This window comes from Lissotriton helveticus, chromosome 1_1 (genome assembly GCF_964261635.1).
Source record: "Lissotriton helveticus chromosome 1_1, aLisHel1.1, whole genome shotgun sequence".
NCBI lineage: Eukaryota > Metazoa > Chordata > Amphibia > Caudata > Salamandridae > Lissotriton > Lissotriton helveticus.
In genome coordinates, this window is record NC_136057.1 from 1,454,052,174 (window position 1) to 1,454,074,497 (window position 22,324).

Below are 22,324 nucleotides of genomic sequence, written 5' to 3' on the forward strand. Positions count from 1 at the left end.
TCCATGAACAAGGTGCTCATATCCACTGAGATGTACAAAAATAATTTAGTCATTAACCTTTGAAGCCCCCCAACACATGTTTGTATAATGCAGATTTTTCAAAAACTACTGCACGGATTTACACCAAACCAATTAAAGGGCTGCCTATAGCTAAAGTTCTTATTTTATGTAAATGTCAGTATTTTTTGCTGTTGTGGAGAGCAGAGTTTCCTACAGCAATTAACAGAGTATGAAAAAATTGGCACTTCCCTACTTATTTTATTTTGCTCCCCTAAATGGAACACCATGAAAGTGATCGTGCCCAAAACTCTGGGATTTACTTCGTTTTGTGCACATTTATTAAATGGTGCAAAAGGTATAAGCAATCTGCATTGGGTTTTCGGTCAAAGAAAACTCTATTCCCAACTGCACAGTGCAGTGGGCTATCACCACTGTGCATGGTCTGTATAGATGTCTGTAATTATGTTTATATAAGGGGACGGTGTGGTTTCTTTTCACTTCTTTGGATTGTGTGAGCGAGTTACACTATGCATTGAGCTGTGTACTTGTGTCTTACCACAGTACCTAAAGGGGTGTGGGTTGGGGTACAGGAAAGACATGCAGTGGCAAACGTCTGTTGTGAACAGATGGGCATCTTCCCCACAAAGGGCTCTGTGTCGTGCAAGGTCCCTCGAATGAGACGAATCCCTGTACAGTGAAAGACAGACCTGTCAATATCTGACCCCTGCCATCTTTTAACGACGTCGCTCAGGTAGCAAAGACCCAGTGGTAGCTGTGGTTGCCAATATGTGTACAAATATTTTGATGTGAGGTTTTATTAAGTGTGTGTTGTGGACATGTGTGCAGTTGGGTTCGGTCATTGACACTTGAGACAATGTCCCTATTGACTAAACATGTGGACAATCCACATATAGGAATATTATGCGGAAGACAAACTTTTTGAAAAATGGAAGAATATTGCTGTAACTTTGACCATCCGGAACCTAGATCAAGTGGGATTCCAGAGAATCCAGGCCATCCATCCTCCCAGGGCTTTGGGGAGATCAGCATCACTTCACAGCTTGCCATTAATAACAAAAGATTAGGGAGAAATGTCACAGTTCTAGCAGAACAACAGTGAAAGGAGCTAGAAAAAGGTGCATGGAATAAAAAGCATTTCTGCCTTTCATTTCTGTAACCAGGAGCATAGGTGAGCCACACTCCTTCCCTGAAGCAGAGTGACCTTCAGAGTTTTCTTTCCTTCATGCTAAGGTCTTGTCACATCCATCATCAGTATATTAATCCCCCCAAACCCCTATCTGTTGTCGGATGAGGAGGCCTTGCTCTGTTTGGATGATTTCAGGTCTTCCTGTTTTTTGCCATTCAGAGGAACACAACCACTTAGTAATGAAAGTATTATTTGTCATATATAATGGCCAGCCCCTGGTAAAAACATTGTAAAACTCAGTGTAAGAGGAATCATTCCCTGCATTTCCAGCAGTTTTGAGATTATTCATGCTCGTTCCAGCAAGCCCAAGCACCCATAAACCCTACCAAGCATTTACTGAGCAGCCATGTGGGCTTCTCCTCACACCTTTTGCAAGACTAGATCCACCACAAAGCTTTTGATGTCCAGAAAGACCAATACTATACCTGACCAGGTTAAGCAATACTTTATAGTTCATCCCCGCTACCATCCACTATAGCGTATTGCTTTGCACTGCTGTTAATGATAGGGTTTTTAAAGCAGACTCATGTTGTTGAGAGTGCTCCGAGCTAACAGCATTCGCGTGCCCTACCACATAGAGGAGGGCTGGAACTAAACATCCGCATAAGTAAGATGGTAAATTGTGTTTTTTCCCCCTGATCCTGAATAGTGCCTCCCTGTATGTAATGGTGGTGTGCAGGCCAGCAAATTCAACCTGGGCTTTGATTCTGGGGGACTGTTTTAGGGTGTTGATATTTATGTACCTAATTACGATAAACAATTATTTTCTGCTGCTCTGTAACGGGTGAATTTCCTGCGCTTGTCTTTGTTTAATTGAGCCTCAAGAGTTGGATAATGTTTCCCCAAAGGATTTCAGAGCGGTGTCATTCGCATGGTGTAATTTGCCCCTGGGTGCTCTGTGGTCTCAGAGCTGCTCTGTGTGTACGAGTGCTCAGGGCCAGCGTTACTCTGGGAGCCTGGGAGTGCGTGTAATTAAAACCTGCTCCACTTCCTCAGGGACTGCTAGGCGCTGGCGGCCTTTTCACGCCCAGGCTGCAAGGGAAGGATGCTCTTTCTAGTGATTATGGTAAGGTTTAGTTCCTCTCTGTGCTTCTGAACACTGGCAGCGGTTTCATACTACAGCTGATGAGAGCAGGTTGCACTGAGTCTGTGCAGAGGCCTGGCTCTTCCAGTAGCTTCCATGAGCTGGAGGTGGCTTCAATCAATCAATAGGGGGCTTATATTGCACTGCTACAAACCCGTGAGGGCCTCAAGACGCTGGGGAGGGAAACTGCTTGTCCTTCTGGGTGTAGGATCATTCGAAGTGCCAGGTCTTGAGCTCCTTCTTGAATTTGGTCAGCGACGCGGATTGCCTTAGTTGGAGGGGCTGGGTGTGCCAGGTCTTGGCAGCGAGGTAGGAGAAGGATCTTCCTCCGGTTCTGGTCTTGTGGATCCTGAGGCCGCTGCTAGTGCGAGTTGGGCAGAACGGAATTGTCTGGCGGGGACGTAGAATGCAAAACAGTGGTTCAGGTATGCTGGTCCGTCATCATGTAGAGCTTTGTAGGTCTGAGTGAAGAGCTTGAAGGTGATTCTCTTGTTGACTGGGAGCCAGTGGAGTTGTCAGAGGTGTTGCGTGATGTGGCTGCGACGGGGGATGTCGAGGACCAGTCTGGCTGCAGCGGGTTGGACGTTCTGTAGTTTATTGAGCTGTTTCTGGGTGACGCTGAAGTAGAGTGCATTGCTGTAGTCGACTCTGCTGGTGATGAGTGCGTGTGTGTGGAAGAAGGCTGTGGAAAATGCATTGATTTGGCGGTTCAATTTGAGCGATGAGTCCAATATGATGCCTAGGTTGCGTGTGTGGTCCCTCTGCGTGGGAGGGGATCCCAAAGCGGCTGACCAGCAAGAGTCGTCCCAGGTTGAAGGGGTGGGTCCCAGGATGAGTACTTCAATCTTGTTTGAGTTGAGCTTGAGGCAGTTATCTTTCATCCAGGTAGCAACGTCCTTCATCCTGCTGTGGAAGTTTGTACTGGCGGTTTTCGGGTTGTTGGTGAGGTAAAGGATCAGCTGGATGTCGTCAGTGTAGAAGACAATGTTGAGTCCATGGTTCCTGACGATTGCTGTGAGGGGGGTGATGTAGAGGATGGGACCTAGGGAGGAACCCTCCGGAACTCCGCAGCTGGCTTCCCATGTGGTCGGTATCAAACCTAGCTCTTTTGAGGGCTGCAGGACACTGGCAGTCTCTACATGTCTATTCATGGGGAAGCACGCCTCCACCGACGTCTGTGATGAGGCCACACTTTTCCAGGGACCGCTGAGTCCTTCACAACAGGGCTAGGGATGCTACTTTCCTCAGAGAAAAATACTAACTGTTCGTGCATCTTTTGAGGGTTATGGATGGGCTAGGAGCTAACATTCAAAAAGCAGTTTGCATAAAATGTTCCATATCATTTTTTATTTTTTTTGGAATGTATTTTTATTTGTATACTGAACAATCAGCACAAAACAGTTTTACATGGTGCATCTGCACAAAATAAATCGCAAAAAGGTACAAACATTGTTGTCGGCATCAAAGCCACCTCACCCCCCCTTCCCTTGGATTTGCATAAACTAGTATTCGCCACCAGTGCCTTCTCATCATGGTTATGTGGATTCGTTCTGAACCAAGGAACGGTAATGAATGGGCCTCAATGATGATCCCCTGTACGGTATGCGTAGTGGACAGTTGCATGTCGTCGCCCATGTCAAGGCCGAAGTTTCGTCTCCACGGGTCCCAGATTTTATGAAATTCTTTTGGGCACCCTCTGCTATGGTATGTGGTCTGCTCGGCCATCATATATATGTCCATAGCCCTGGTCCACTCTTGAATAGTCGGCCTATCGGCCACCTCCCATCTCCAGGCTATATCTCTTTTGGCTACTAACAGCCCCAAGGAGGCGAAAGTTAACTGTGTTCTGGTGATGTCCACCTCGCTTGGTATCCCTAGTATCACAAGCCTGGGCTCCCATCGGCAACGTCACCCCCAGGACAGTTCCCAGTAATCCAATAACCTGCGTCCAGTATGGTTGAAGTTCGGGACATGCCCAAACCGTGTGAGAAAGGTAGCTGTTAGCCGTGGTGCAAGTCAGGCAAAGTGGTGATTCTACCCTTCCCATCTTATGCAGCCTGTCCCTGTCGTAGTATGTTCGGTGTAATATCTTAAACTGGATAAGTAGGAGTCTCACCTTCATGGCGACTTCTATGGGGTGCATTAATGCCACCTCACAATCTATGTCTTCCATGGCCTCCATCTCCCTCTCCCACCATGATCAGAGTCCCACTAACCCATCCGGGATATTGTTGTTAATGGTTCTATATGTAAAAGAGACCACTTTATGTGTTAGCTCTTCTTGCAAGAGCCTGCCCTGCAAAGGTGCATATTCGGGGAGTTGATCGCTGGGCATATTCTCTGCCTGCCAGGCGTGACGCAGTTGCGCGTACTTAAGGAATTGGGAGTTGTTCATGTCGTGTTCCTGCTTGAGCTTTGCCCATGTTTTAAGCTCCCTTTTTTCGACTATGTCCCCTATTGTGAATATCCCCAGGAGATCCCAGGCCCCAAGCCCCGTAAGCTTATGTAGTTCCCTGAACTAAGACCCCTCCCAGAGCGGTGTGCTCCTCGTGATCCGTCCTGTCCAGGCCATAGTCTTGGTCGCCCTTGTCCACGCCGCCAGGGTCACAAGAGTCGCGGGCAGCAGGTGGGAACCACCCTTCCCCTGTATATATAATGTAGGTGTGTATGAGGTAGCATTGCCTCTCTTTCAAGTCGGTACGTGGGGTAGTATCTGTGTTTGTGTATCCATTCGTTTATGGGTATCAAGTGGGACGCCCAGTAGTAGGCCACTTTTGGGGAGTGCAATCCCTCCATTGTAGGGATTACGTTGCAGCGTCTTGAGTGCAATTCTAGGTTGACCTCCTTGCCATAATAGTGTTCTTAGCTTGCAGGCTATTTCCGTAAATATTGCTTTGGGTAATGGATGGTACGAGTTTTGAAGGGCGTAGAGGCGTTGAGGCAGGGTGATCATTTTAAAAATGGACTCCCAACCGAGTAGGGTATGGGGGAGGTCTCTCCACCTTTCCACGTCTGACTTAGTTATTCAAGACTGTTCCCAGATTTTCCTTCCTGCACACCTCCGGATGGGGAGTGACAAAAATGCTCAAGTATTTGAAGCCCCTTTGCACCACCTGCAGTTCTCCGGGCAGGGGGCAGTCAATGTGCGCGTTGGTCGGGCAATAGAGTGTGGATTTGTTCCAGTTTATTTCGTATCCTGAATGGCTTCCATATTCAGTGATCAAGTCGAATAGGGCTGTATGTCCATTTCAGGGTGAGAGATACACATCTAAATATTGTCTGCATAGAGAGAAATTTTCTGTTCCTCTGTCTGCAGGTGTGATATGGAAGCCAAGGCTAGTGGGGTGTACCCTGACGGTGCAAGCCAGAGACTCGGGGGTGAGCGCAAAAAGAAGGGGTGAAAGGGGTCAGCCCTTTTGCGTTCCTCTCTCAATGAGAAAGGGTGCCGACCATTGACTTGCACTGTGGCCCTCGGCTGGTTATACAGGAGTGCCACCCAGCTGCTTAATTTCGTCCCTAACCCAAATTTGGCCAGAGTGGCATCGAGAAACAGTCAATTGACAGCGTTGAACGCTTTTTCTGCGTCTAATGATAGAAAAACACCTATGGGCTTGTCTGGTTCTGTATTTTCATGAGCCAGTTGTGAGTTTGCCTGACGTTTAGGTGGGTAGATCTGCCTGGCATAAATCCCAACTGATCTTCATGGATCAAGTCCATGATCACTCCCAAGAGACGCATTGCCAAGATGGTGGCCAGGATCTTAACTTCCAAATTCAGCAACGAAATGTGTCTATAAGACCCACATTGGTCATGGGGCTTGCCCTCCTTGTGTATGACTGCAATAGTAGCCATCGCAGGTCTGGAGGGAGAACACCCTCCTCGTGGGAGTTAGTGAATATTCGGAGGAGGTGGGGACATTGGATATCCATGTATGACCTGTAAAATTCCACGGGTATCCTGTTTGAACCCGGTGTCTTCCCAGGGCAAAGTTGTGCCACTCCCTCCTGACCCTCTATCAATGACAGGTCGTTGTCTAGGCCTTGGGCTTCCACTTCTCCTAGTACTGGGGTGGGAATCCCTGCCAGGTAGTCCTGTATGTCGGCCCGTGATTTAGGTGTTCGAGCCTGATAGAGGTCTCTGTAGTACTCTGCAAAAGCATTAACCACCTCTTCATTGGTGGACTGAATGGTGCCCTGGGAGGCCAACACCTCCATCACCCATCTATCTTGGACTTCTCGCCTGCTAATCCAGGCTAGGAGCATCCCGGCCTTGTCCCCCACCTCATAGAGGCGGTGCAATGTCACCAGGTGCATTTTTTTTAGCGTTGTCTGTGGCCAGTTCCTTGTATTCCAATCGCAGGTTTGTAAGTCTAGGCGTGATTTGGGGTCTCTGCTGTGAACGACCTGCATAACTAATTTGCTTATTTTGTGTTGCAGCACTACCATGTCTTTATCCTTTTTTCTCTTTCCCCGCGCTATATGGGTTTGGGCTCTATCCCACAGCACGCTCTTATAGACTTCCCAGACCGTCACCCTGGAGGGGACCGAGTCTTTGTTTTCCCGGAAGTAGACTTTGGTATCCACCCTGATCCCACTCGCAATTTTGGCGTTGCTCAGGTCCCATGGATCAATACCCAATTGAGGGCGCTGTCCCGTTCCCTCAGATCTATCTGAACCAGGAGTGGGGAGTGGTCCGAGCGGCCCCTAGATGTGTAGTCTGTGCGTCCTGTGTTGCGCAACTCCCCCTTAGGGATAAATATGATGTTCAGTCTGGAGTGTGTGTCATGGACCCTGGAGTAGAAGGAGAACTGTCTGTTCAGGGGGTATTTTTCCCTCCAAATATCCGTCAGTCTCATCGTTGTGGAGAATCGCCATAGCCGTGTAGTCAGTATGGATCTGTCCCCACCCCCCCGAACGGTCCAGAGTTGGGTCCATTACGCTGTTAAAGTCGCCGCCCACTATGTGCAAGGCGGAGGGTGTCTCAATCAGGATGTCAAGCACCTTGGTCATGGTGGGTGCTTGTAGCCTGCGTGGTGGGTACACGCAAACCAGTGTGACCTCAGTCCATCCCCATATTATTATTATTATTATGCGTTCTTATATAGCGCTCGATTACCCGTAGGCATCTCGGCGCTTGCCTTGGGAACCCGTCCTGGCTTCCCCAAGGTGAAAGCCAGGCATCCCGCCGCAGGGGGGCCATAGTGGAGATTAAGCAGGCTAATGCCCAGAGCTGCAGAGTGTGAACCCGTGATGCAAGTAGGCACCAAAGCGAGAATTATCGAGTCCGTGGATATTTGGGCTCAAGACCCTGCCGCGTCGGGAATTGAACCCTGGTCCCGGGTCTGACCTCTGCTTCAGGGTCTGCCTCCTCTAACCAGTGAGCCACACTTCTCCCACAGCTTCATAGCCCGAGACTCCCACGTATCTACCCAGAGGGTCCTGCCAAAGGCATGAGGTTTGAAAGAGAATGTTCTTCGAGATCAGGATAACCACCTCCCTCGCCCCCAGATGTGAATCCTGCATGTGCCAGGACCTTGTAGGCCCCACGACCGATAAAACCACACTGCTTGCCCTTGAGGTGCGTTTCTTGCCGCATTGCAATATCTGGATGGAGCCTCTTAATATGTTGCGACACTAATCCACTTTTAATCTTGTCCCCTAGCCCATTAATGTTCCAAGTCATAACCGTTAAGGTGGGTTTCGGGTCATGTTAAACCTGGCGGCATTGTACCTATAGCACTAAAGTCTAAGGGTATGTGCGAGTGCAGTTCTCTGGTGTTCCACGTTCCATAGGAGTATCCGGTCGTGTCCACCCTTGCGCTCAACAAACCAAAGTGGAAACCTTTAAACCCCAGTGTTCCTTATTCTTATACATCAATTCTGCCTCTATTTGGTTTAAAAACACAGAATGAAAATTATTTTGATGTTTTCATATTGTATTTGTTATTTTAAGTCTATTTGGTTCTAATTGGCAAACATAGTGAATTTTAAATATTTCAGTTGGCTCTTTTAAAAAAAATATTTTTTAACTTTCTCGCATGAAAATACCTGCTAAGCGGGTAAAGTACTGATCAGGTGGCAACCCAGCCAGGACTAGAGAAGAGCAACTTTCCTTTTGATTTCTGCTTCTTTGAGGTCCTTTAAGTATTGGCTGGTTTTCTACTGCATGTTTGGGGCAGCTTGGCCTCACAGGTTTCTACGGTGAGGTGTAGCTGCTTGGAAGCACTCCCCGCTCTCCTCTCCGGAGTCTCTGACAGGGGCCCGTACTTCATGTGATCGAATGGTAGATATGGCTCCTTGCTTGTAAGTGAGCGGATGCGGAGACTGTGGTTCTCACCACACCGTTGCTGATGACAGCAGTGGGCGGGAAGGGAACCCTGCTGTAGGTTGGTTAGGGTTGATGACCTTGTGATGGGCAGTTCGTTATATAACCCTAGCCTCTGCCTACTTTAGTGACTCCAGATGAGCCTGTGTGTGGGTGATACCAGGGTCTAAGGTGGTGTTTGTGGCAGAGCTGGATTGAGAGCTGACAGAAAAAGGAAGTACATGGAACGGAGTGTGGTGGAAAGGAGGGGTCAATAGTACTGAGTTGGGAGAGGGATGGATACTGCGTATGGTGTAGACATGGTGGGCTGCTGAGTATTGGAAGAGGATCGGTTTGTACTACTGAGTGTGATGGAGATCAGGGGGGCATGCTGTTGGGGAGACTGACATGACCTTCTTTGTTAATTTAATCTATTTTCCTATCCACAGGGTATCAATGAGTCCAGCAAAGACAAGTAAGTGGCTGATGTGAAACTGATACCTGCCTCCAGAAACTTTTTAATGATTTGGACTATACAGGGAAAAGGGGTGTGTGGTTAGGGTGGTGCAGGGGTAGAGGGGATTTCCTAGGGAACTGTGGGTACGGTTCTTAGGCATCTGTGGTTGGTACTGGAACAATCTTAGGGCTGTGGGAGGAAAGTGGCAAGAACTAGCATTCTGTAGCTTTCTCTCGAGCATCAACGCCAATATTGTAACATTTGGCAGGGATTCTGGTGAGGGGTAACACCTTTGGGAACTGGGCAGCTGAGTGTGGGGGAGGCTTTGCTAGTGAACCGTGGGGTGTATTGTGACACATACAATGAAAGTAGAATATGGGGGTTGTCAAGAATACTGGGACCCTGGGGACCACCGTGGCATATGTTGGAAAATAGACGGGGCAAAAACCTGGCATATTTTGGGGGAACTTCACCAATAAAACTTGTCGGTTTAACCACCGAGAGAACTATAGGAAGCACTGGGCACATACTGGGAAAAAGTGGGAGGAGAAGCAATAAACTGATACTGAGAAATTGGGAGTTAAGACTGCATCCTGAGAACCTAGGGTCCGGAGCACTGGTCTTTCTTTTGTAAATTGGAATGGTGGTGGAAACCTACTGAAATGTGGGGGGGGGTTCCCGCTCCCTATTTCTATGTGATGGTTCTTCCCTATTCCCAACCTGCTGATATACTGCCAGCAATTAGAGACTGTAAACTGCATCTCCAAACTGTTGATACCAAAATCATTAAAACCAATAAATAAATGAGCTCAAAAGGCGGGACTGCATGCCTTCCCCAGCATGGGCAGCTACTCTTCCCGGGTCCTAGGGAGCAACCATCTTGTGCATGCCTTTGCTACCAAATCAACAAGGCTATCTCTTATGCTTCCTATTGGTAACTGCATATCACAGGCGATGTTGAATTTTATTGGAAGAGTCAAGTGGTTCGTTCAGGGCATCACAGACTCTTTCTGTATCAATGCTCTTCAGGGGTCAGTTTTTTAAGGAGGGACCATAACCGAGGGACCCTACAGTCCATAGACAATAGTTATTAATCGCCCCAGGCTTTTGAACGTACCAACTCACACATCTGTCTTTCCCCATTGCCATGGTACTTGATGACTTTATGGCTAGATAGGGTTGAGGTTCTAGTGAAGGCATTTTGCATCCATAAATTAAGACTTTCTTCATAACTAAGGTTTTGCTTGTAGTAGTGATGCTGTTACAGCGTCTGGTGAGTCTGACTGCGCATCTGGCTGTGAGCATACTAGATAGTCCTCATCTGTGGTGTGTGTGTGATTGTCCTTGTGTCTCTCGGCATGGTGACACAATGATGTTGCACCAGGACCTCAAGCATTCTACCTTAGTTTCTGTCTGACAATGTACCTGAAGAGTTGTTATATTAGAGCAAACAACTAGTACTCGCCACGCTGTGGGTGCCCCTTACAACATTCCAAGCCTGATAAGGTATGTCTAGTGTTGTAGTCCTCTTCCTACCTGGTGGTCGACATTGATCTTGGTTGATGAAGGATCTGGTTTAGCAGCAGAACTCTGCTTGTTCAGCAAAGGCTGCTTCCGAAGGCGTGGAGAAGGTAGAGATCTCTGAACCTCCTAATCTATTCATTTTCGTACATCTCTTCAGCGGCTGTGTAGATCCCATCTCAAGGTGCTGAGCAACCACAACAGAGTATATGAAAATAAATATGGCTATTAGTGATTTTGGGTATTGGACCCGGCTGTTCTAGCTTTTTGGGTGATGGCTGGAATTTCTATTTTGACTCTTCTCCACGGTGACAGAAATGCAAAAAAAGATGCACAGACGGGACAAAGTTTTAACCAAGGCAGAGTCTGCTCCTAAACTTTGCCTCTTTCGGCATTCCTGTTGGTTAATTGATCCTGCTTCATGCCCACTACTGCAGAACAAAATGTGCATGAACCTATATCCTGCTTTACCTTACAGATCCTGGAATGGGCTGACAGGGACCCTAGATTTCCCCCTGTTGCTGAGCAGTCCACCTCAACCACTCAGTTCATGGGCCGCCAATGGATGTGCCTTTACCAGGGACAGACAAGCAATGGAGGAAATAGCTGAGCCAATGATCTAAAACCCAGTCACAGGCCACTGACAAAGCTTCATTCCTCCTCCAGCCAGATGCACATCTCCAAACGTGTGGCACTGTTCATGCATCACGTTGTTTTTCAAAATATTTGAAAAATTTCCAGTCTCTGGGTGGCAGGGTTCCCCAAGCCCTAAAAAAAAAGGCGCCAACTCCATTCTCCTAGCCCTACAGTTTCTCTGATAGGAAGCTTCAGATTAACTCCACCGGTGATGGGAGGCTCTGTGTGTGTGTGTGGGAGGAGTTCCGGACTTAAACTAATCTTGTAATTTAAGATAAACCTAGTATGGCATGCATACAATGGTGTACTGTGGTCTAATCTTGTTACTGTGCCTTTACTGTCTTTGTCTACACGTATTCCTTGTTTCTTTCTTTCCGCTTTCTCCTGCCTCTTTTGCCACCTGTATTTTCTTCTTCCTCTCTTCCTGACCGGCACTCCAATCTGCCTCTCACTTTACATTCACTATCACCTCTCATTTCACTTTTCCTTTTTTTCTGTTTCTTTTTTCTTGTTCTCTCTTTTGTTTACTATCTTGCTTACTTTGTTTCACTTTTTTCTTTCTTCCCTTTGTTTTTTTTGTTTGTGGTTTGCTTCTTTTCTTTCCCCTCTCCCCACTGTCCCTTACTTTTGCTTTATCCGGATTGTAGTAGGAATGCTCAGGAAGCTCTGAACCCTGAGGACGAGGTGGATGAGTTTCTTGGAAGAGCAATTGATGCCAGAAGCATAGATCAGCTGCGCAAGGACCATGTCAAGAAGTTCCTCCTCACTTTCCAGACAGCAGATTTAGAAAAGAAGGTATGAGATTCAGCTTCTTCTCCCTCTCCATGTAGCCTTGTGTCCTCCTTTCTCTCTCTCCTCCTGTCACCATTTCCGTATTCTCTCTTTTTTAAACTTAAATGTAATGGCATTTTCAGTACAGTAGGCAATATAAACAACACAACTTACATCTCTGCTTTAGAAATGCGTGGATAATTAAAGGATCATAAACAGTAATACATTTGGGTGCTGGGACTGGTTTCAGATAAGACCATTTTGGGCAATATCTCCCCATTAGGGGCACAGAAAGTGGCAATCTATATGGATGAGGTAACGGGTGAGCTTGCAGGGTTCTACCAGTGCGTGGCATCAGCGTGAAAGCCCCATCTCAACATCTTGATGCTGTGTCCCCCGCTTTCAAGAGTCGAAACTTTTTGCCAAGTGCAGTTTGAATGGTGCTCAGATGTTTCTCCCTCTGGTTGCTGGGAGTTGACTTGAGAGACCAGTATTCCTTCAGTTCCTCCTGGCAGAATGTAACAGCCACCCAGTGGCAGGCGGTGGGCACAGTGGCGCGCCCCCAGTGTATGGTGACTCCTTTCTTCACCAGCAGCACCATTATAGTACGTTTGCTCACACTGAATGGGGCATCTTTCACATTCCCAAGGATGGCCACCACAGGCAGTCGAGATAGCATGGTAACTTATGTCCTCTATCACCCAGAATATCTGATCCCAATAATTCACGTTTTTTGGGCACAGCCAAGCCAGGTGCAGGAAGACTACACCCTCCGCGTCACATCACACGCACCAAGCATGTCTGTAATACCCAGTCTATGCAGCTTAAAGGGGGGGGTGGTATAGTCTGTATAGCATTTGTTGTGGATAAGAAGGAGTGTATTGTTTGGGAGGATTGTACTAGTGTGGGTGCAACAATAATTCCACTGTTGATCCGGGATCTTAATGCCAAGCTCACATTGTCACTCTGTGTGCCCCGGGCTTGATGGCCGGAGCTGCTTTGCGTTTCCTATTGCTATCTCGCTCTCTTCCTACTCCAATCTTATTTCCCCCTTCCTCTTGCCATCTTACCCCCCCACACCCCCTCCCCCCTCCCCCACACACATACACATTTACGTTCTGTGACTTCTCCCACAGTATTCCAAGAAGGTGGATGATCGCTTCGGGGGATACGTGGCCTGCACGCTGCTTGTCTTTTGCTTCATTTCTTTCATCCAGATTGTGATATTCCCGCAGTAAGTAATATTGATACCAAAATATCAAAAACACTTTACAGGCTGCCGAGACTGTAGAACTGGTCAGAAAGAGAGCAGGAGAGAATCTGTGACAAACTAAATTTAGGGCTGATTTTAATCTTGCTCACTTTAATAGGAAAATAGAGCCAGAGCATGGTGGGAACCCTGTGAATAAGCAGTCTGGGATGCCAAAGGGTACAGGTTGCCTGAAAGGGTAGCAGGACATTTTTATGAGGTCTAGTCTAAAGATAGTAAGTTGAATCGGGGGAAGGGGCAATGGCTAGCACAGATGCCGAGTCGCCCAAAGAATGGAGGCTGAGCATGATGTTTGAGGCTCTAGGTAGTGGATAGAGCCAAGGTTAGGGTCAATGTAGATCAGGCAAGTTTTCAGATGGACTGTCTGCAGTAGTTTGTGAACATGGGTGTAAATGAGTGGCTCCCACTTTTCTCAATGTCTCCCACTTGGAGATTCTTCTCTTGAGAACCCCGTCTCACTTTAAGGAAGATAATGTATTTCGGGTGAGGGCATCCTGAAGCCAGGCTAGGCTCTCTTAAAAACGGATGATTGATGTGTAGTTACTGACCAGATGTTTCCCTCCATTTTAAAAGGTCTTGTAAACCTACTAGCACTGTTTCAGAAAGCTTAGCATGCAGTTGCCAGATCATTGATGACAGCACACACACCATAAAGCCTCCCAATCTGCTCCTGGCACCACCACCTGTAGATGTGCGAGATTCAATGAATGGTAGAGAATGGCACAACTATATATACACTTAACCAAGAGATTATCTGAGAGAGACTCATTGATGCAACTCCATTCATCTTGGTATTGAGACTCTCAAATTGCATCTATCCCCCCCCTTTTGCGTTTCTTATTGACAGTGGGTTGTGTTTGGGAGGGCGTGCGCAAAATATCACTGATTGCTGTTGAGAGACTGTAACAAACTGGAGAGTTTGGAGAGGGTGTCTGTCTGCATCGAAAGGCACTTCCTTGGCAGACTGCACATCGAGAGGACTATCTTCTGCGCATTTTCTCTGATTATGATAACATTTTAATTTTCACCCACAGCACTCCTCTAATGCTTGGCGTTCACGGAGCCATCTTCATCATTCTAGCCAACATCCTGTTTGTATGTGCTGTCTACTCCTGTATAAATGTGAGTACCTGACCTTCACCACCTTAAGCCATCCAGGGCTCTGGTGTAGATCTCGTTCGCTGTGCTTTCTGGATTGTACAATATATACTTATCTGAACATATCTCTTCAATTTTCCAGCTCTTTCCCTCGGCTCTGCAGAAAGTTTCCCGCAAGATTGTCCAGTCTCGAACCAACAGCACTTTCATCGGGATTTTTACCATCCTCCTTGTCTTCATCTCTGCGTTTGTCAACATGGTACATGTACCTCTATACTTCAGACACATGCATCTTGCTCACCGCCTTTAGACAATTGTACACCTCTCCTGTAGTTTGCTCTTCGTGCCTCTAGCTCCTCTGCTCTTCACTCAGAGTCCTCTGCCACTCTACCCATCTGTTGATTGGTCTGCCTTGCTCCCCTTCCAACCCTGTGCCTCTCTTCCTTCCATTGAGTATTTTGCCTCCTTTCCCTTTGTGTATTCTGCCTCCTCACCTACTCTATGGTTTCTCCAACTTCAGGATGAAGGAGGCTACTTTTGATGCAGTTCAAGGTCCTCAAGCTGCCCAACATGACGATGGCAGTGATGAGAAGGCAAATAAGGGACTGTCCCCTCGTTATACTGACGTTGGCTTATATCAACTCACATAATGCCAGTTGCCTGAAACCCTACTTCGACTCTTTCCTTGAATCTCTTTTCGGGCCCCAGAAAGATAGTCCCTCTTTTGCTATTAAGATTGCGGATAAAGTGCTAGACTTGCCCATCTGCACTGAAGAGCCTAAGGCAAATGTTACGGAGATTTTGCAGCGTGGACCTTCTACTTCAGAACCTCGGTTGCCATTTAAAGAGTCTGTGGACGAACCATTATGCCAGCCTTACCAAGCCCATTTTTTGCATCAGCAATGATTCACCCTATTGCTAGATAAAGTAAACATGGCATCAAGAGATTTTTTGACAAAGAAAATCTTCTTGACTCAAAGAAATAAATCTATAAAGCCCTCAGTAGTGGCTTCAGGCAAACAAATTAACAAAATCAATTAAATTCATTCAAAGCGAGTACATCGACTGAGGAAAGCAAGACGGGTGTATACTTTAAATATACAAATTTATGTAGAAAATTCCAATTATAAATAGGGTACAAAATACAAATCACGTAAATACAAAAGTGACTGAGATAGATTATCTTCATGGCAACTGTTTTCTCGTGAACACTTTTGTTATAGCCTATTTCAAATATTTTCAAATGAGGAAAACATCATTGAATATACAATGAACATTTCCATAAAGATCATTTATACATGAACATGGGTGGAATTGTCGAGGATGTAGCAGGGTTGAAGCAGTTTCTGCACTACTGTGCATCATGATCTGTTCAAGAGGTCAGTGAAAGAAATGTTTCCAATTGTACAAAAGGCCAACTTGGGTTATGCATCCATAAGAGTATATGTGTGGCAGTGGTTTCTTACCTACAGAACAGGCAATGCCAATTTATTTTGAGAATTCCCGTCATTAAGGCTTTTGTGGAGTGATTAAAATTGATTATTCTACCCAGAGTTGTCCCGGCACCTTCTTGGAATGTAATTATAGCAATGACACGATTGTTACCTTTTGAACCGCTGCATTCCTGCACGTTACAATACCTCACATGGTTGTGTTCCCAGTGGCAAAACATGTTCTACTCTGCAATAGTGTTCTTCGGTCTTTATCCACTGAACAGATATACTTGCAGGTACAAAAGGACCGGAGAGTGTTATGTACTCCCCCACATTTTGTTCTGAAAGTTGTATCTCATTTGAATATTAATTGAATTGCCTACGTTTTGTACCAATCCACAGACTTTGGCAGAAGGATTTTTACACACACTGGATGTTAGATGAGCTTTTGCGTTTTGCATTATATTACAAATCCATATTGTAAAGCAAAACCACTTTTTGTAGCCGATTACCCACCACTTTAGGGGAAATAATTTCTGTTAGAGATTGCTTGGTGAATTGTTAAATATATACAAGTGTGTGATGCTAGATCAAAACATTCACTTACAGGTAATTCAGGAGTACACTCTACTGGTGGATTTGAGGCCACAATGGATTTTCTAGGTTTTATTCTATTGGCTGACCTCTGCAAAGCTCCTACGTGGTCATCAGTTCACAAAGCATGGCAGCTGACATAGAGGCTAGTTTGGCCAGACTGTTCTTAATACACTCTTCATTACTACTTTTTGTAAGTCACCGCTTCAGGGAGAAAGGGAGTACTGCTTTACAATCTATGCACAGTATGTGATGTACGACAATACATGCTGCAAATGGGAAACTTTACTTACCTGTGGCAATCTGTTTGCAGATGGTAGTCTTGTAGGTCCCCGTGCGCTCCATCGACCTCCCCGGATGCAAGACAGTGGCCTTGTGTTCTTTAATCACATGCTGTGCATATATTGTAGATCAGCAACTACAAATTCTAGAAATGCAGTACTTTACTTGCCTTTAGCAATCTGTCTGCAGATGGCACTCCTGTAGATTTGTGTGCAATCCACCTGCCTGCTTGCGAGAATGTAGTCTGGTGTCCTTAAATAAAAAACGTAATTACTAGGTTCACACATTTTTCTAATTAGGACACGTACACCATTCTAATGGTGAAGACAGTACATAGTTTTAGGGGATTACTGTGTCCTGGGGCATTTTCGGTTTCAGGGACCTGATTACAAGTTGTTCTGTGCACGCTCAAAACCAAAACAATGACTTCAAAGAAGAAGAAATAATATTTTGAACCGAACACTTACTGCTAGTAGATTGCGTTGCTTGTGAGCTACAACAATACAAGCTACAAACTGATTGTTAAATGATGTGTTACAGTCAGACTGAAAATTAACCACTGTAAAATCTAAACACATTTTTGAAAATACTCCATGACCCCTTTCAAGACGTTACATTCTTTTAGGTTGCTTTGTTTTACGCAGCTGTGCTATACATGTTCATTATAGAAATCCCATACACAGGTATTTCTTCGAATGCCTCAGGATACTGCTTGAAAATAGTTTTCTGTTGCTCTGCGGTCCCTTGGTTAATAAACCCTTTCTTGTAGGTTTGGTGAGTTTTCTGGCCTGTAGGCTTTTTTGTGATATCCTTGTGCATTCTACACACTGCTTTGCCTACTTGCTTCAGTATTTGTTTATTTGCATATGTTTTTCTGGATTTTGCAGACTATGGAATCCGCTCCTTTCAGGTTATATATCCTCAGTACACTTGTAGGATGGTATGAATTGACTAGAATGAGGAGAATAGGTGCCTGTTGTGTGGAACGATGAGTTTGAATGTGTTGCCTGCACAATGTCGAGGCTCCAAAAGCTTTGAATACTAGTTGGGTTGCGTTGTTCCATCCTCTGACTCTGGGACGAGAGACCCTAAGAGGCCCTGGTGCCCCATTGAGACAATACACCTCCTTCTGAAGAGATAGAAGATACTTCATCAGGGTAAAGCACTTCAGAGGGCTGGCACTTCCACTGGAAATATGCAAAATTGTGTCTTAACATTAAGAACACTTTTGCCCTTTATTTCAGAAGCTTTAGTGGCCAAAAAGATAATATAGACCAGATAATAGAGACTGTCCTTCCTTGATTACAGAAATTCACTCTTATCGCGACCTTCATCCTTATCATCCTCACCCTCTGTAGCTGGTACATATTGCTTCAGCCAAGCCACTCTTCGGTGTGCGTCAGAGACCACAGTTCCCTAAAGCTGTAGAATACTTTGCGACTGGGAATTTGAAAACCTGCAAACAACGTGGTCCCTAAGAATCCTCTAAACGTCTCTCTTTTCATTGTATTAACTCCCCTTCTGGTGATCAGTTTGTGTAGCATAGCACCAAGAAACCAGTCATGGTTGTAAGCTGTGTAATCCTTATGAAGAGTTTCAGCTCTTGCACACTGCTGTTCCCATCTCAGATACATGTGTAAAACCCACTACTCCTGCCAGCTGAGCAAACTGGCAAAAGGGTCACCACAGCAACCAAGCCACATCTGCTGCTGATTATTGTGTGTGTCTCACATGCTGAGTTCATAGGAAACGCCTCTGACACTGTCACCCCAGATGTTAATTTTCGGTGGGCCGAGGTACAAATGTGACCTTCTGTTAATTAGTTGAATAGTTGTTTGTTGTTGGCATTCATCTGTAGAAGAGTTAGTGAAGTACATGTTCTGTTTTTTGACTAGCCGGTAATAATAACATTGAACTCACCAAGGCTTGTTGTTGCATATTGTTAATCATTTTCCTCCTGTAACTTACAGTGTTTCCGATTTTCTATTACAACGGCTGGGCAGCCCTAAAATTGAATTGACAATGTAACTGTTTGTTAATGTTTCAATAGGACTAGTGAAAAGGACTAGAATTCAGTAGAACTATGCAGGTTGTTGTGGCTTAGGGACACAAGACTAAGGCCTCCTCTTCATCATTTCTCATAGCATTTCAAGGTAACCAGGACACTTTCCACCAGCCCCCAGTATAGGAGTAAAGGACTCTTGTTCTAATGCCAGGCCCGCGTAGATTTATCTCATTCACACCTTGTGACAGTCTCAATTGTCACTCAGACAAGGAAAACAAGGCATAACATTTCAATGACCCTTCAAAATTATATGAGTTGCAATGCCAGTGCTCATCCTATCCTTAAAGGTGGAGTTTCGTTATTGACCTGTCCGATGTGTGTCGGTATAGCATTCCAAACCGTGGTCTCATCTCAGTACACATCTGCTTAAAAAAATTAAATAATATTGGCAGATTGATAAAATATATATGTATAAATAAAATCTAAAATTGGAAATTTAAAATGCCCTGTAAATTTAAAGAATGTGAAATTGGAGGCTACAAATTACGTTGACATCCTTGGCTTGATTCGTGGGAGCACAACAAACTGTAGTCTGGACGATTGGTGCTCTTATTCGAAACACTGGTATGGTCCTACAAAAAAGAGAGCATGCATTTAGCAGAAAAAAGAACAAGTGATCAGGTAATTTATTGAGAAATAAAACCACATTTTGAAAAGGGCTAACCTTCCCATTAGAAGTAAAATGTCTGTTTTTGTATTTTTGTGAGTTAAATAAAGTGTTGTATAATGTGTGTGTTTTGTTTTGAGGTTCAAGTCATAGAATGTAGCCAAGGTCTGCTGATACCAATGGTGATGTCAGGGAGGAGGGTTTAGGAAGGCCTGTGAAAATATTAAGAACCAATTCTATAGGGTATTCCTAAAAAGGATGGTACCCTCACCCACCTAGAGGCATGCGTCATCCTCGGGTACCTCTTCACTTTGACCATTCTGTTGATATCTAGTTCGCTCCCTTGGGAGCTGTTAGCAGTGTGAGAGGTTTTTGTATAAAGAATAAAATGAATTACCCGCCGTTCACACATTTTTAATTCTTGTGGTCTAATTCACGCAACCTGCAGCCACAGGGAGGGACATTAGATAAGAACATTCCACTACTCACTCTGGAGTGAAAGTCCTTCTACTCTATATTTGTCTTTACACAAGAGTACACAAAAGACCTCTAACCCCATCATGATGAAGCATGCAACTGAAAGTGGGTGAGGATAACTATCCTTTCTTTGGAATAACCTCTCTATCAACTACCCTAATACATACATTAATGTACCTATAAAGAAGCTATAGGGAACTATTTTATATGGATATCCTTAACCTCTGCCATAGATGCTGCCCTCCATGTCATCAATGTATTACCCTTAATGTATGGCAGTCAGTCCCATATCTCGCTTGCAACAAGAGACCGTTCGACCGGTCATGACTATAAATACGTTTGTAGCAAGAGGAGCCAATCCACCAAATTCTGAATCCGGTCATAAATTTGTAAATAAACACTTCGAGACCCAACCATTAGATGTTGGAAAATGCAAAGTATGCAAACCTGTGCTTAAAGCTACAAAACCATTATTACAAGCAAGTAATTCATTTTGTTTTCCCCTGCCAATCTATTTTTTCAGTTTTATTTTGTATCCCTTGTTCTTCTCTTTCTTACTCCATATTTTTCTGTGCTTCATCTAGTTTGCCTGCAGCCACCTTCCTTTGTCCGTTTGTGCGGCCAGAGAGCTGAACAGCACTCCCGAAGCCATCAACGCCTGTCACATCCAGAGCCTGAACTACTCCCTGGACATGGAGCTCTCGCCCTGTGAGGGGAGTGGTCCCGCCTGCAACTTCCCTGAGGTATGGAGGGCGGATCCAGGACCATTGTCTTCTCTAGGGAAAAGAGCTCCAGAAAGAAAGCATAAGGATTGGTGAAAAGGCAATAGTCTTCTTAGCAGAATGGAAAAAGAGCACACAGTAGACATCAGACATGTCTCACTTGCAACTTCTCCCTAGTGCAGAGGCACTTAGTGTAGGCTAGAGCTTGTGGCATTTTAACAGTTTACAGTGATACAGGATATTCATCATCAGTGCACATCATAGTGTAGAATATATAGTGACCTCTCACAGTCTGGCTTTTATGACAATTGGAAAGTCAGTGCATCCACTCTTGGACATGCCCACATCATGTGCCAACCAATATTACCGACTTCTATGAATAAACATACAAATAAACAAACTTCACTGATAGCGTTGCCCCCCCTCCCTCCGGCCAGCGTCATCGTTTGTAGCATAGTGTCTAGGCGCTGTAGTCTTGGCAACAAAGAGGATAGTCCTCTGTTCCGTCCACAGTGCTGTGTCAAGAGTTGACTGGAGCGGCCCAACAATATAGAGCATGTAGCAGAGGCAAGAGTCTATGGCAGCACAGAGCAGAGCACAGAGAACCCAGAATAAAAGGGCACGGTGATTAATTGGAAGGGAGTGTAGGGCTGAAGGCATACGAAGCCGAGGTCATTGAGAGCCCGGGGACAAGGGTGTGGGTCAGTGTAAGGTTCAGCAGATTCAACAGTAGGCGTGAAATGTTTCCACATTTCTAAAACACTGTGAACTGCAGATTCATCAGCTCAGTGCAGAAAGCCCAATGTCCTTCATGCAGTGTCTTTCCTCTTGCTGCTCATGTTCTGCTTCTATGTGCTGTAATTACACTTTTCTTTAAATGTTCTGTACATTGCATTTGAAACATGGTAAGAGACAATGTCAAGGCCCTTGGGGAAAGAGGGTGTAAAGGTGAAAGAGAGAGGAGTGTGATTTTTGTGCTAGGGAAAGGAGGGCAGTACCTTGGTCTGGGTACCAAGTTGACAAGTCCTTCGCTAAATTGCTGTGTCATTCTTGAGTGCCCCCAAGTGTGCATGTGCTAATTGCTTCTGAAGTGTAGTTGTCCTTTTGCCTTTTCTCAGTGCACCAGGTGTGCACTGCTGAATGCATTTGATTGCAGAAGGACTGTCTTACCTGGCGCTGCGTTCCTACTATTCATCGTGTGACTAGTCTGACCACTCGCAGGATGTTTTTTAGGTATTGTTTATCCTTCATAGATTGAAATGATAGATTAGCACTCCCAAAAATGGTGGCTGTCTAATAACTTTTCTTCCCGTCAGCCTATCTTAACCAAACATGACAAATGAAAATTGCTTTCCATGGATTTTGCCAAATGTGGTGCAGAATAAACTTTGGGCAGAGGGCAGAGTTATAGAAAGTGGGGAATCATCTTTAATAATTGGCTTTTTTTCTTATTGTGACATAAAGGGAATTTCTCTTTTTTCCAAGAGCCAACAGATATATAATATATTTAGTGAGATTAATACATGAAATTTATACTAAACGCACCACATTATAGATCTTCGTGGGAACACATCAAATTAATTCTGTATCTGATTATATGGCAATCTACAGAAAGAGATACCCAAATTCAATCTCGGTAGTAAACATCTCTTTAAATAAGTCTGTGTATGAAAAAATGCATGTAGACTTATCTCAAACCCGCAGTGTAGATAAATCTCACAAGACAAGGGTGTAGTGTAGAGGTGTAGTGTAGGGCCAGATCCAACAACGGACCTATATGAGAATGATTATCATGCT

The 22,324-nt window shown here is 45.2% G+C and overlaps 1 protein-coding gene across 1 annotated transcript in view; it reads left to right on the forward strand.

Moving 5' to 3' along the window:
- Positions 1 to 22,324, forward strand: part of ADCY6 (adenylate cyclase 6) — a 506,430-nt gene that overhangs the window by 297,567 nt on the left and 186,539 nt on the right. Inside the window, exons 11-16 of the mRNA XM_078685913.1 lie at positions 9,044 to 9,069; positions 11,856 to 12,003; positions 13,116 to 13,213; positions 14,284 to 14,371; positions 14,490 to 14,606; positions 20,390 to 20,548. Coding sequence (XP_078542039.1) covers positions 9,044 to 9,069; positions 11,856 to 12,003; positions 13,116 to 13,213; positions 14,284 to 14,371; positions 14,490 to 14,606; positions 20,390 to 20,548 — 636 coding nt within the window. The remainder of the gene's footprint in view (positions 1 to 9,043; positions 9,070 to 11,855; positions 12,004 to 13,115; positions 13,214 to 14,283; positions 14,372 to 14,489; positions 14,607 to 20,389; positions 20,549 to 22,324) is intronic.